We start from the raw sequence: 14,959 nt of genomic DNA, 5'->3' as shown, positions 1-14,959 counted from the left end.
ACCATTTGCCTGGTATTGCAGAGGGTTTAAAGCTATAGCAACATTCTGGTCCTGATGTGCTCAGAAGATTTCAGTAGTTCCCCAGTGTCTTCAGATTAAAGATGAATAAACATTTAGGAACAAAGACCTATTATATGCCATGATCTTTGTTATTTTCTTTAAATGATTTTTAAATATTTTTAATAGTGCTACAGAGTAGACATAATTCCTGTTTTACAGATGAGAAAACTGAGAGAAGTTCCCAAACTGAAATTTGAACCTGGTTGCTCTGACTATTAAAGTGTGCTTCTTTCAGCCTTTCCCCAGCTTGCTGATAGGAATTGACAATGGAATACTAGTAAAAATACATATTCCTAGGCTCCTTTTCTGGTGAGTTGGATTCACCAGGGTTGGGGTTTTTTTTTTTTTTTTTTTTTTTTTTGTATTGGGGATTGAACCCAGGAGCACTATTCCACTGAACTACATCCTCAGTCCTTTTTATTTTGAGAGAGGATCTTGCTAATAAGTTGCCCAGGCTGGCCTTGAACGTGTGATCCTTCTGCCTCAGTTTTGCAAGTAGCTGAGATTATAGGCATGTAACACCATGCCTGGAGAAATGTATGTTTTAACAAGCAATCAGAATGCTCGGGAGTGACTGCTTGTGTACCACAATACACATTTATTTCTATGTTAACTAAACATTGCACTTTTTAGTTCCTACCGTGTGGAAAGCAGTAAAGCACAGGGCTAAGAATTTGGGCATGGTAGCATGGGTGGAATTGAGGAAGCAGCCATATGGTTCCTTCTGTCCACCAAGAAGAGGTCAAGCAGCCCATGGGTAAAATGAAGGCACCATTTCCAGTTTGGATTCTTTAATTCTCTTGCTGTTTTTCCCCTTCTGACATGTTTCTCCTCCCTTCCCTTCCCCTGAGTATCTCCCTCTGGTGTGCATGGGGTTTGCAGAGCTATTTTGAAGTAAATAACACCCTCTTACAGCTGCACTGAGGCTGTAGCAGGTGAAGCCCTAGGGAGCTGCAGCTGTACTAACCGTAGGGGCAATGGGAGTTTTGGAGCAGGAGGAAGAAGGAAAGATAACAGTATTTGAGAAATGTTACTTGGCTTTGAAGTCACCAGGGACTTAATGAGAAAGGCCTTCCACACCCTTCATCATGCTAGAACAGTTTCTTCTTTTTTTTGAGGGGGGGGATATTGGGGATTGAACTCAGGGACACTTGACCACTGAGCCATATCCCCAGCCCTATTTTGTATTTTTTATTAGAGACAGGGTCTAACTGAGTTTCTTAGTGCCTTGTGATTGCTGAGGCTGGCTTTGAACTCGCAATTCTCCTGTCTCAGCCTCCTGAGCCACTGGATTATAGGCATGTGCCACCATACCCAGCTTAGAGTAGTTTCTTAAATGAATGAGCATGATGAGTAGAGCCCCTCTGTCTGCCCAATAGGAATTTTGCTCTGTTGATGAATTTGTCCCCTGGAAGAGTCTGCAGAAATCACCTGTATTGAGTGAGCCTCTGGCTCAGGGTTGGGGTGACTAGATGTTTCACTCAAGCCATTGGAAAGTGAAGGCAGAACAAGCATGCTGGGAGGCTAGGGTGCCAGGGATGACTTTGATTTTATCTTTTGGATGAAGGAATGAATGAGTGAATGAAAGACCTGTCTTCTCAAGATTGAAAATAAACTTGATAGTATAGTTGTAGAAATAACTCTGTTATTCTGTCTGTTCAGGCCAGGCTGGCTACATTAATTGCAGTCCCAGGACAGAATTCAGGCATCTTGGGAGTCCTGGACAGTCTTATTCCAACTCTAGGAAGAAAATCATCTTGGGGCATCTGTAGTCTTGATTTGAGAAATGATGTCAGAACTATAAGCTTGGTCATCAAGGAAGGCTGGAGAGTGCTCTTTCCTGTATTAGCCAACATTGCTTTGTCCAGAGTTGTGCTTGGCAGAGCTTGATTTGGGGTTATTCATTAATGAGCTTCAGTGTGGATTAAGATGCCAGTGAGGCAACATTGGCAGACTTCACTATTTGACAGAATTTAGGAGTGATGATAATATGATTTTTATTTTTTGGCATTGCTGGGAATGGAATACAGGATCTGGTGTGTGGTAGGCAAGCCTTCTACCACTGAGCTACATAACCAGCCTAAGTATTTTTAAAGTAACATCAATAGGGCTGGAGATGTTGCTTGTCGTACAGTACTTGCCTAACATGCATGATGTCTGGGTTCTATGCTCAGCACTGAAAAAAGAGAATATGCAGTTTTCTGCAGCAGTGGCTTCTAGAATTGCCTGTTCCCAAACACCAGTCCTGAGCCTATACTTGAAATCACTTAGCACATCCCATCATCTGCAGGTGGTGTGAGCCCTAAATGGTCACACATTGTGGGTAGATTGGTTTTCTCCAACTCCATAGTTACCCTCTGAGGCCTGAAACTTTTGAGATAAAGTGCTCTTACCTTCTCTCTACATACCCTTCTATAAAATGCACCAGGGAGGCCTGAGCACTTGGGTTTGGGATTTTAGGATGCTCTTTGGATGCTGCTAGAAATTTTAACTTTCTCAACAAGGCCAAAACCTGATGAGTGATCACTGCTTTTTGATTTTCTATGCATGCATTTCAGCAACCGGGCAAGGGATTGGCTGAGTTGATTATTCTTCAAATAATATGTGCTCTTTATCCAAAGGAAGAAAGTGGTGTATGGTTGGCAAACAAAATCATGTATATTCAAAAGAAAAGAAGGAAAGGAAGGAAGGAAGAAAGAAAGAAAGATGACTTAGATCCTTGCCGCTATGGGAGAAAAGCACAGTAGGAGGGGCACTCTGAGGGATATTAATGGGAACCGTGTTCTGTGGAATACCCTGGCTCTCATCCACCATTCAAAAGCATGCAGAACCTCACAAGGAACATAAGGTCTCTGTTGTTAAAGGTTTTCTACTTTGGCAATATAATATTAAAGCTCAAAAAAAATATAAGAATTAAACTGCAATAAATAGATATTATAAAGAAATATAAGGTTGCTGCCAAAGGTATGGTATGAATTTGGAAGAAGGAAATTTAGAGTGGAAAAGGTCACAAAGCAGGGAGGGACTTGGGCTGGGCCTCAGAGGAATTGCTGAGGGAACAAGAGGACCAAAAGGGCATCCTAGGCTAGACAGATGGCCAGAGCCACAGGTAGGGAGGTGGGCACAGTGCTAGGTGAGCTCAGCGGAAGAAGCCCCTTGCCTTTGAGGCTGTTAGTGCTAAAATGTTCTTGTTTGCTTTGCATCAAGAAACCTGTCTAACCAGTTCCCTTGTTAGTTCCCATTTCTGTTGCATTCCTGTTCACTAGGACACCACAGTGACTGTGCCAGGTGCTTATGATTTCTCTGAATCTTTCAGACCCAACCTCACAATTTAGGATCTGAACTATAAAGACTTTTCTTCATAATCTGTTTACTTAGAGCTGACTATATTCTTGCTTTCCTATCCGGCAGAGAGGGCCCAGTTGAAAGGAAGATTGGCAAAGTCCCTGAGAACATGTGCATTATCCCTGTGGGCGGGCACATGTCTCTGTTAGGGGATATTTAAAAGGTCACCTCTTAAACGACATATCTTTTAAGACCTTTGGGGATGCCCTTTCCCTCAGAGGGAGAGGCAGTGGCTTTGAAAACTGGAGTCTTGAAGACCAGCTCTGGGACTCAGGAACTTGGGGACTCAGGACTCAATTAAGGAGTTGCATCCATCCTTGCTTCTCTTGCTTCTCTTGATGGGATGGCTCTGGAAGGTTTCTTTGTTGCCACTGACACTTTTTGTTTGCTCTTGACCCTACTTTATACCTTGCTCATTGATTGATTGATTGATTGATTGGCCTGGCTTTAATGTTTGAAAAGTTTTGGGAATACCCAGAGTCTGGCTCTCCCTGGCTTCTTAGAAGTGCATGGCCATAAATGAAAAGGAGCATGTTCAAGGCTGAGAAGTCTGAGAAGCTACATGGGGCACTGAGGCTGTAGGTGGGGGTGGGAGGTGGGAGGAATGATAATATTTCTGGAAGTTGCTTCTTTTCATGGCACAGTGTTTTCCACTGACCTCACCAGTCCTCAACTCAGAAGCCTCCATGAAATTCTTTTTATCTAGACCCATAAAGAATCGGAGTTTCTTAGGTTTCTAGTCTCCCAACACACCTTGTCAGATAAGCTGATGTGTACATACATACAGGGTGAGACCAAGGTGGCAGATTGGTTAATTATGGTGTTTCTTTAGGTGTGTGGAGACAGGTTTTTTTCTTTCTCACTCTCTTTTTGAACCATAGGTTGAAATGGTCCATGTCTGTGCCATCTGTGCCTTGCATTTGTAGGATTTCGGTTCTGGGGCAGTGGTTCAGCAAGGCTTTAAAGGGACAGTATCTACTTTGATATTTTAGAACCTGCCCTGAGGATATAGAGGGAGAATGAAAAGAGTGGAGAAAAAGGTTTCTTCCTTTTCTCATCAGGCCTACCTAACATGAGGTATTTGTAAAAAGATGCTAAAGCCTGCCACTTTATTAGGATTCTAGGCTATTCTTGACAGACTGTCACTGATAGACAGCCACAGTTTAGCATGCTTCTTAAAGAACTTAAGAAGATGGTTGACAGATTTTGAAAAATTTATTAAGGTCTAATTTACATACTTTTTCTGTTTACATGATGTATATGTCATGTGAGATTATTTGACTTTAATACTCTGGCCTTTTCTTTTTTACTGAGTTCATTTTCCACATGAAAGTTTAGCCTGATAATAGTGAAAAGTTGAGGCTGTGTTCATGCAGGCCTACTATATCAATGTCAAACTCTTTAGCTAGACAATCCAGGTGGGCCACAGTCTGGCCCTACCCTACCATTCTTTGTGTCCCAGCAAGCTGTGGACAACCCAATGAACCCTATGCTTCTTGCCTCCAGACCTTTGCCTACTCTGTTCTTTTTTAGCTGGAAGTATCTCTCCCCTCTCTACCTTTGGAAATCCTGAACCTTGTTAAGGCCCAATTCAAAAAAGTGAACTTCCTTGTGGCCTTCCCAAAGAAGGCTTTTAGCCTTTGGTTTGCCCTTTTGTGCCTCTGTCTACAAAAATACTCAGCTCCACAGTCCAGGGGCTGACTCTGCTTTTCTGTCTCCTGTGTATCCAACACAGTGTCTTGCAGAAAGAAGCCCTAGTAAATAAATATTTAAATAATGGAAGAGTGGTATTTTCTTTTTTTAATTTATTTTTTAGTTGTAACTAGACACAATATCTTTATTTTATTTATGTATTTTTATGTGGAGGTGAGGATCGAATCCAGGGTCTTGCATATGCTAGGCGAGCACTCTACTGCTGAGCTACAATCCCAGCCCCAAGAGTGGTATTTTCTAAACATAGCTGAAAATTAGCTTTTTAAAAAAATACATATGACTTTGACTTAGACCTCATGAGATTGTCTTGAGATGTGAGAGTCCTGGTTTGAGAGTTGCCCACCATGTATCTCTAAATGGGCTGTGTGTATATTTGGGCTTGGTTTTCATCATTTGTGGGAAAGTTTTGTAGCTCTTAGTACAATAGAATTTCAGCAGTATGAGCAACAGTGGATTTAGAGAAAATCCACATCATGGGTTTGAAAAATAGGTCAAAATCATGACAAAGAAAGAAATAAATTGTTGAAGGAATTGGGAATGTTTAGCCCAGTAAAGAAGACCTAGGAAAGACCCAGAATCATTGAATGCTAGAGCTGGAAAGAAACTGAGAATATCTAAGGAATTTCCTTTATTAGATAGGAAGTTGAACAAAGTTGCATCTGAGGCTCCATGTTCTTAGTTCTTTTCCTATTTGCTGTTCTGATTGATAGAAAACTTTTTTTTTTTTTTTTGACAGTGGTGGGGATTGAATTCAGGGCCTCACACTTGCTCAGCAAGCACTTTACCACTGAGCCACATCTCCAGCTCCGAAAACTATTAATTCACCTTTTATATTCTCAACTGAAAATAATATTATAGTTCAGAATTTCAAACTCAGACATTATATTTTTAGGTTTTTAACAGAGTCATAGCTTAAAAAAGCATTTTCCATCCTGTTGTTCAATATTCCTTGCTCATTCATCATTCATAAGTTCATCAAACAAAACCCAAATGGACTCAGGTAGCACTTTGTGTTGGGAAATTGCAGTCATACAACTTCCTTTTTTGCATTGTTTGTCAGGGAACTTAGAGTCAAACAAGGTCATCTTCTGAAGCAATTGACTCAAACCAGTGCTTGGTGTGTCTGTTTTCCCACTTTCTTTTTTTTTAATTGACTTATGTTTTTTGAAAATTATAAAAGGAACACATGCTGCAGATAAAAAACAAACCAGACAGAACAATTCCCAAAGTGTACTGGTAAACTACTGGCATTCTTGTTAGCTTTGATCTGTATTCATCTTGTTTTTACTTATCTTATGCTCTATATGTTTTAATATAGCACAGTACCTGAAATTCATATTGTAAATAAAATATTATATTTATTTTATTCAAACCTCAGATGTTTAAAATTACAAATAATTGGATTCCTGGCATCCAGAAAACACATTTGCATCAACTTTACCATATGATCTCCAGATTGCTACTATTGTTGCCAGTGGTCAGGCATGGTTCTGTGAGGTGCTAAAATATGTATTTTTTTAAACCTGTAACCAGTCAACTCTGCCTTCTAATCTTCTCCATACTCATCCTAATTGCATCTAATTCATTTTAACATTTTTTCTTTCTGTCCCTTCCCAAAATAATATGTGCTCCGTCCGTATTCTGTTCTTATTTATTTATTTATTTTTTGGGATACCAGGGATTGAACTCAGGGTTGCTCAACCACTGAACCACATCCACAGTCCTATTTTTTGTATTTTATTTATAGAGACAGGGTCTCCCTGAGTTGCTAAGCACCTCACCATTGCTGAGGCTGGCTTTGAATTTGCAGTCTTCATGTCTTAGCCTTCTGAGCCACTGGGATTATAGGTGTGCACCACCGCACCCAGCCTTTTCCTTAAATTTTGAAGTCCATAATGACATTTAGTGTTTCTTTCTAATCATCACTTAGAATAAGGTTACTCATCATGCTGGTCTTTGTAGTAATACTGGCACATGTGGGACTCTGGCAGCATGAATGTAGTCAGATATAATTCTGTCACACCAAGCCCAGAAAGGACCTCATAGACAGAGCACTCTTTATCTGCTAGTTCTGCCTCTGTTGTTACTACCTTGAGTGAGTACATTGAGGGAAATAAAGGGCTTTTTGTAAGAGTTGGGATATTTTAAATTTTCAAATCATCTGACACTGTTTTAAGGATTCTGTTTCAAGAACTTAAAGTGGTATTCTACCTTCCAGTGTTTTACTCCATCCCGTCTTTCATTTGGGCTTGCTTCTGGGGAAATAGTGTGTTAGACTTGCTGTTTCCAGCTGTAAGCTACAGACTACTGAATTGTAGGTAGAAGTGGAAGTCTGGAGTTCTGGGCTCTGATAGACCCCTGGGCTGTGCATGCAGAGGTGTGAAAACACTTCTGTAAAAGGAGAGTATGAGGAAGAGGGTCAGAGTCTAGATTGCAAGTAAAGAAACAAAAACTTGTCACTTCCCCCACTGTGGTGACTCCACGTGAGGAGAGGTTCCACCTTTATCCAGGTGACATTTTTTCCTGAGTGGGGAGCTCTGGTTCCAAGTACCAGCTCAGTCTTCCCTGGGCTGGAGTCAGCCTCCAGCCCTAAACAATTGAACTAGGAGCTTTGCCTCTAAATCTCCCTCTTCCCCCATTATCCCAGATTAATGTTCCTAATGCTCTTTTGATGTTAGTTTCCTATTCTCAAATTTTCAGGGGCCATTGGTCAGGTCTATTCAGAACCCTCCAAAAATTTTCCCAGATCTTTATTTTCACCAAAGCTGGCTAGATGGTATCACTTTCTTCCTACTTTCTCCCACCTTCTCCTTTATCTCTTTACTCTGCTTCATTTTATAACATGTCACAAAACGATATAAGAGTGTCTTCTCAGAGGACCTGGGTTCTGTCCCAGGTTAAGTTAGGTACTTAGGTTAAATTATTATTATAATTCCCCTTGCCTCTGTTTTCCCAAATGTAAGAGAAGGAGGCTACACTAGGAGACTTCTGGGTCCCTTGCAACCCAGTCAGAGTTAACTTTTAGACAGAGTTAACTTTTTCCTTGGCTACTTAGGAAATAGGGCTCTTTTCTGTCTGCAACATTTACCTTTAATTGTTTGGGATTGTAGTTAACTTTTTTTTTTTTTTTTTTTTTGGTGGTGCTGGGGATTAAACCCATGGCCTTATGCATGCAAAGCAAGTACTTTATCAACTGAACTATATCCCCATCCCTGTAGTTTTTTGTCCTATGTTTTTGAACATATTTTTAAACTGAGAGACTCAATGGTGAAGCTACTTTCTTAGGATGTGGGTGAGGGAGAGGGATAGTGAGGAGATTCTACTTTGGGCTTCTACGTTGTATCCAAAAACTGAGAGGAGATGGGATTTGTAAAAGGTTTAAGGTTTTTTCTTATGCCCCCTGTCGGGAGAATTTTTTTTTTAAAGGAGGTGCATGTTGGGGCTGGGGATGAGGCTCAAGCAGTAACGCACTTGCCTGGCATGCGCGGGGCGCTGGGTTCAATCCTAAGCACCACATAAAGATAAAGATGTTGTGTCCACCAAATACAAATAAATGAATAAATAAATAAATATTAAAAATTCTCTCTTTCTCTTTCTCTCTCTCTCTCTCTCTCTCTCTCTCTCTCTCTCTCTCTCTCTCAAAAAAAAGGAGGTGCATGTTTACTGCAAGAAGAATGCAGTATCCCAGATAATCCCTTCCTGTCTGCTGCGAGGCTGCTGCATCTGTGCTATTGGACTGGCCTTCTGCTGCTGAGTTTTCAGGGTGCCGGTCCTCAGGAATTGAGGGTTTGGATGATCACTTCATCTTTCACCATGTGTTTCAGGGCCCTGTTTGATTATGATCGGACTCGGGACAGCTGCCTGCCAAGCCAGGGGCTTAGTTTTTCTTATGGTGACATTCTACATGTCATTAATGCTTCTGATGATGAGTGGTGGCAGGCAAGGCTGGTGACCCCACATGGAGAGAGTGAGCAGATTGGCGTAATCCCCAGTAAGAAGAGGTAAGTTGTCATGATCACAAGCTGATGTGTCTGTCTTATTTTCCTGTTATACCAAAAATTGCATGAGAGTGGTGGATGTGCCTTGATAAGCCTTTCTGGTCTCGAACTGGTACTTTGGACATGGTTTTCACTTTGTGAGCCAAGGAGTAGCTGCTCTCATTGAGCAGCCCACCTGCCACTGAGACCATGTGCTGGTAGTAACAGGACTTCTTTTTGACTCCCAAACAGAGTGGAAAAGAAAGAGCGAGCTCGATTGAAAACTGTGAAGTTCCATGCCAGGACGGGGATGATTGAGTCTAATAGGGTAAGTGGGGACCCCAAGGAAGTCATCCAGGATGTGAAGAAGAGTTCAGTCTGATATATGAGAGAACTGGGGAGCACAAAAGAATGTCTCTTTTTCAGGGGTCTGACTCTGAAATGTCAGAAAATTGACTGCTTTTCAGAAGCAGAGAGGGAGCACTTAAAGTCCGCAGCTAGTCTGTGCCCCTGCCCCTGGGTAACTGGCTCTGGAGGATGTGCTGGAGTTGGCTGACTTGTTGGGGAACATGAAGACACTCATGGGTATCTTCCTGGCTACAGACCCTGTCAGAGCTGTGGGGAAGAACCTGTCTGTTCTCATCATCCTGCCAGAAAGGCCTGCCCCAAGCTCCCACCTCCCTTCAGACCACATGAGGCAGGAGGGCTTCTGCATTCACCCCTTTTCTTCTATAAGCTTCACAGGCCAAAGAACTTCCGGAGCAATAGAGGGAAGAGAGGCATGGAGTAGATGACTCTGTGTGTATCAGTGACACCTTAGGGCCTGTGTCCAGGAGGCTACAGTGACCTTTGTTCTTTAGGAAGTGCCAGTGAGTGCTGTTGAGGCTGGATTAGGTAGAAACTTCTAACATCCCCACAACATTTTCCTGTAAACATAATTTTCCTCTTACATCAACTTTCATTTAATCTCATAGACTCCATTTGTGTAAGATGGTCTTTTATTTAGCTCACCATTGTCTCCATTTTAGTTTTTCTTGCATGCTTTAAAATCCATTGTTCTGTTTTTTTTCCTTCTGTCCTTCCCCTCCATCTTCATGTTCTTTCACAGTCGATCAAAACGAAACGTAAAAAGAGTTTCCGCCTCTCTCGAAAGTTTCCATTTTACAAGAGCAAAGAAAACATGGCCCAGGAGAGCAGCATACAGGAACGTAAGTAGCAGCAGAGTCCAGAGAGCAGACCATCCTCAGCCCGGTCCTCTCGTCCTCAGCTGCCCTTCCCTCACCAGGAGTCTGGGCGAGGGCAAGGGTGTGTGTCCACACAGTGCTTATTTCCAGAGTCAGGGCAGAAATTGTCCTGCAGTGGGTGATGTTGGGGCTTATCTGCCCAGCTCCTCACTTGGAATGAATGTTGGAAGTTCTGAGGTGGGACTGGTCCCAGGGCCATCCTCCAGGATGTCCCTGGCACTGGTGTTGAAAGTGCCAGACGGAGCTCTGCTGTGGTGGCAAGGAGCAGGTTTCAGCCAGTGTTCAGGGTTAGAAAAATGTGTGTGTATGTGTTTTTATTTTTTTAAGAGAACAAGATCTAGGGACTCAGTGTTGTTCTCCTGGCTTCTTCCTCTTATGTTTTCTTTCCCTTAACTTCACTCATCTATATCAAGAGAAGAGCCTGTTCTTCCCTAGATTCCTGGCTCCAGGACTACTTCTGGAATTCCATGTACATGCATAAGCACACAGGATATCCACATGGCCCTCAGCAGGGTCACTGTCATCCCAGAGTGTCAACAGAGTGTTTCCATCTGAAAATCCTTTCTGCTTAAATGGGTTGTCATGGAAGCAGTGTTACTCAACATTGTCTAAATAAAGATTTATTGAGAAACACAAAGTTGATTTGGTAGAAAAAGCTGTAACGCTGAGGTACCTTAATTTTAAGAACTAATCCTGATAAATCTTCTTACCATACTGTATGCCTCAGAAATTAACTGTTCTGGCCCTGACCTGAAACATAGTATCAGACTTGAAAAAAAAATAACTTCTTGTTTGTCTCACTGTGAATTGTAAACATCTCTCGTTTACCATTGATCTTGTAGTCTGGGGCTATTGGAACTAGCAGGAGGATGACTCGTTCTGATAGGAAATGGCATTTTTTTAGGCCTCTCTGATTCATGGTCCTGGTATGTGGGGGTTGCTGCTGTCTGGGGTATACCTGCTAGATACTAGGTGCCCTTATCCAGATGAAGGTCAAGGCTCATCATTGTGGGGTCATTTAGTGACAGGGGAAGTTGGTTCTTCCCATGAGCAATAGGAGGCTATTTGAGATACATTTCTGAGGTGATGTCACCACAGTTCACCAGATGAGTCCCAGAACCTCTGTGCAGAGCCCAGCCTTGGGAGGTGTCATTGCTGAGTTGTCCAGCTGGTGGGGGTGCCTGTTGGGCAATAGGGTTGAAACTGCCCAATGCCTATTCTCTAGAAGCTGAACTCATCCAAGCAGTTAGAAGTCACATCTCAGATAGTAGCAGTTTTCCCTGAAGGGTTTAGACAGAGTGAGGCATTATTGGGCAAAAGCTCCCCCAAATGACAGTTATTCTGTCTGCCTGCTGTGGCACATGTGGACATGTACATGTGCCCACAGAGGGGAATGATGATTTTAGGGAAAACACAGAGACTTGGGCTCTACAACTTTGATTAAAGCAGGTATTCCATGCCTGTCATATCCTGTGGGGCTATGGGCTATGGACAACCTTAGAAAGCCAGTCCACTCCAGAGCCCTCTGGCAAGAAATATAATAGCATCAAGTCCAGATACTTGACCTGACCTGGCCTGGGATGTTCTTTCTGTGGCAGAGTTCTTCACCTTGCTGTAGCTCTAGGTCTTCATGGTATTTCATACTTCTGTCACTAATGCTCACCTGCCTCTGTATTCTTCCTTCCCCTTGTCTTTTTTTCTCTGTGTTTTCCTCTTCTCCCCAATTCTCTCCTTCCCTCCCTCCCACCCCTCCCACCCCTTCCCCCTCTCTTTGTTCTTGCTGTCCGTGAAATTAGGACTTCCCTGGGTTAAGTGACGATTATTATGGAGCAAAGAACCTGAGTAAGTCAAACTTGCACACCATTGACTATTTATGGCATGGTTGAAGGTAGTGGAGGGTGGGGGTGTAGGGGACATGGGTGAGGGTGAAGGGTGAGGGGAGGGCAGTTCTTTCAATAACTCTGTTCCCATGGCAGGAGGAAGGGCATGTGACTCCAAATGTTATTACTTTTGCTCTGGATCCCTGGTACCTAATAATTTCCTAGCATTCATGTCTGTGTTTTCCTTCTGCACCTCCAAGTGGTGGGCCCTCAGCACGATTCCCTAGGCAAGCACTCAGCTCATGTCTAGCTTGTTGTCAAGGGGAGGGTGCCTGTTGGTTGACTTTTCCCAGTGACATCATACCAAGTGAACTTAGGGAATGTAGCTCTTATAGCTCTTACCTCTAACTAGGGGCAAGGGCACTGAACCCCTGCACCTGGTCTATCTCAGTAGAGCCAGGCCCTCAGTATACAGCACAGGCTTGCTTAGAGCCTCTAAGGGGCTGCACCCATCTGGTGGGGACTTCAGCACCACTTATAGACCACATATATCTAGTGCTTTGTCTTGGGGAAAGTTTGACCTCTTCATCCTGGAAAATAATCCAAGGATGGAAAATGAAAGGACCTAGGGTGGAAAATGAAAGGACCTAGAGGATGGGGCCTTATGGGCTATCCCTCTGTGTGTAGAGGGATGTAGATCCACAGCCTTGCCACTGGGTTCTGTAAGCACGTACTCTCCTTCAATAAGTAATAAAGGCTAAGGGTAAAGGAGCTGACACCAAGGGTCAGTCAGGGGCTAGCCTTGGGTGGCAGCTCAGCCAGTCCTTCCTGGGGGAGCCACAGCATATCATGGTCTGGAACAGTGTGGCCTTGACTGAAACGAGCAGCATCTCTCCATAGTGTGGTGTGTCTATGTCTCATCTTCATCTGCCTGTCATCCTGGGAGGGTGTGTTTTGTTTGGGCCTTCTGTGAAAGCTGCTCTCTGCTTGAATTCTTTCCACCCACACTCACAGATGGGAAGGTCCCAACTATCTGAGACAGGGTGGCTGTCTTGTCCTGGAAATGTCCTTGTTGCTTTGTTGTCTTTGTGTTTTGACACATCTGTCTTAGGGTGGATCAAGGTGTATCCCTCTCATGCTGCAGCCAAGCTCACCTTCTTAGGAGTGGTGGCAAAAGGGCTGTGGGTCCCACTGGAGGTCAGAGCAGTGTTCCCTGGTGACTGCTCAGCCTCTCCAGTGTTTAGCCCAAGAAGTTGTGGAGTACCACATGGTCCTGTACTTCAGGGGCTCTGTCTTGGGGGAAATTCATGAGTAGCATGGTCCCTGGACTTTTCTCTGCATCTGTCCCTATCTTTTCTTTCCTGCCATTAGCCTTGGGGGATGCAGTTTGTGATAGGATTTGGAAACCATCCAAGTTGGTTTGTTTGGTTCAGATGAAGAGAATGCTGTGGAAGGAAGTGAGTCTTCTAGTGCTTAGGGAGAGACTTGGCAGACTGAGAGGGCTCTGGGGACAAGTAGGAGGTGTCCAGGGTGTCAGGATTGAAGCTGTGCCTCCCAGTTGGTGGCCTGGATGTGGCAGGCCTCCTGTGGCCTGACTCAGTTGGAAGCTCAGTGTCTCATTCCTGAGCATTTGAGTTTTGTGCTACATGTGATCTCTCAGTGGTGTGTTCTGAATTGGAGTCTCTTTCTTGTTGGCTTGCAGAGGGAGTGACATCCAACACCAGTGACAGCGAAAGCAGTTCCAGTAAGTGTGTGTCATTCCCCCCCCCCATGTCATGTAGCTCCACCATGTGTCCCTGCCATCCTCATTCCAGTGTTGCACAGCTGCCATTCCTGCTCAGAGGCTGCTGCTCCTTTTAGCCATGTACACTTTGAGACCCTGGAAATGCTGTGGCCATTCGTTCTCCTTGTGGGATAGAGTTTGCCCTATGAATTAAAGGAGAGTATAAGCCCTGTAGTTCTGGCCAGAACCAGATTTGAAAGCATCCCTGGGGCCCTGGAAAGGGTGAACTGCCAAGGAGCACTGAGGGACTTAGATGCTGCCAGGTTTCCAGATTTGCTCAGAGACCAAAAGCAAAATGTGTCCTATGAAAAACTGTCCTGAATCTGCCTTTCTAGGTTGCAAGGACCTCCTTGCCTTTTGGCTGGGTCTCATAATCAGGAAGGAAATTACCCAGTTTTCCTTGAGAGAGTCCGTGACTAGATCATAGAAGCCACAATTTGAACCTCATGACCTTTGGGTATATTAGCCTTTAGGAGTTGAGATGGCTAGATGCCTTAAAAATTCTACCAGGAGTATTAGGCTCTGAAGAAGCCTTTTAGGAAGCATCCTGTGGCTCAACACAGCTATCACTGCCTTCCCTGTTAACTGTTGTCAGATACTTGGGGACCTCCAGGCATCTAGTACCAAGTAGCTTGGCAACTATTTCAGGAAACCCTCGTCATTGCCAGGCTACATGGAGCTCCACCATGAGGAGAGAGCGGGCTCAGTGTTGCTCTTAAAGGGCACCAGGACCTTGGCCCAGTCATGTACCACTTTTATGGATGCTTCATCCAGAGGTTGGGTAGAGGGGTGGGTAGGTAGACCCATAAAAGGGCAGAGTTCAGCTGCAGCTTTGGGGATCTGCATGAATACCAATTCTGCCTACAGGTGAAAGTCTCAGGCAAATGTGTCTCGACCACTTGAAGTGTCCCTGTGATTCTTTCTAGAACATGAGGGCCACTGAACACACTCAACTTACCTATAAGAAAAGTTTAGGGGAAAATGGGGTGGTTTTGGGTGGAAGCTTCATTGCTTCTG

The 14,959-nt window shown here is 43.7% G+C and overlaps 1 protein-coding gene across 7 annotated transcripts in view; it reads left to right on the top strand.

Moving 5' to 3' along the window:
* Nucleotides 1-14,959, top strand: part of Dlg3 (discs large MAGUK scaffold protein 3) — a 54,133-nt gene that overhangs the window by 33,025 nt on the left and 6,149 nt on the right. For 3 of the 7 annotated variants that reach the window (XM_077107351.1, XM_077107350.1, XM_077107349.1), the window contains 3 exons: nucleotides 8,943-9,119; nucleotides 9,348-9,423; nucleotides 12,136-12,181. In XM_077107351.1, the coding sequence (XP_076963466.1) occupies nucleotides 8,943-9,119; nucleotides 9,348-9,423; nucleotides 12,136-12,181 (299 nt within the window). Of the gene's footprint in view, nucleotides 1-8,942; nucleotides 9,120-9,347; nucleotides 9,424-10,203; nucleotides 10,304-12,135; nucleotides 12,182-13,861; nucleotides 13,904-14,959 lie in introns of all 7 variants that reach the window. The other 4 variants (XM_077107348.1, XM_077107347.1, XM_077107352.1 and 1 more) reach the window with 3 other exon arrangements.

Source organism: Callospermophilus lateralis, chromosome X, assembly GCF_048772815.1.
Source record: "Callospermophilus lateralis isolate mCalLat2 chromosome X, mCalLat2.hap1, whole genome shotgun sequence".
Taxonomy (NCBI): Eukaryota; Metazoa; Chordata; class Mammalia; order Rodentia; family Sciuridae; genus Callospermophilus; species Callospermophilus lateralis.
The sequence above is the reverse complement of the archived record's forward strand: the minus strand, read 5'-3'. Positions and strand labels throughout refer to the sequence as shown.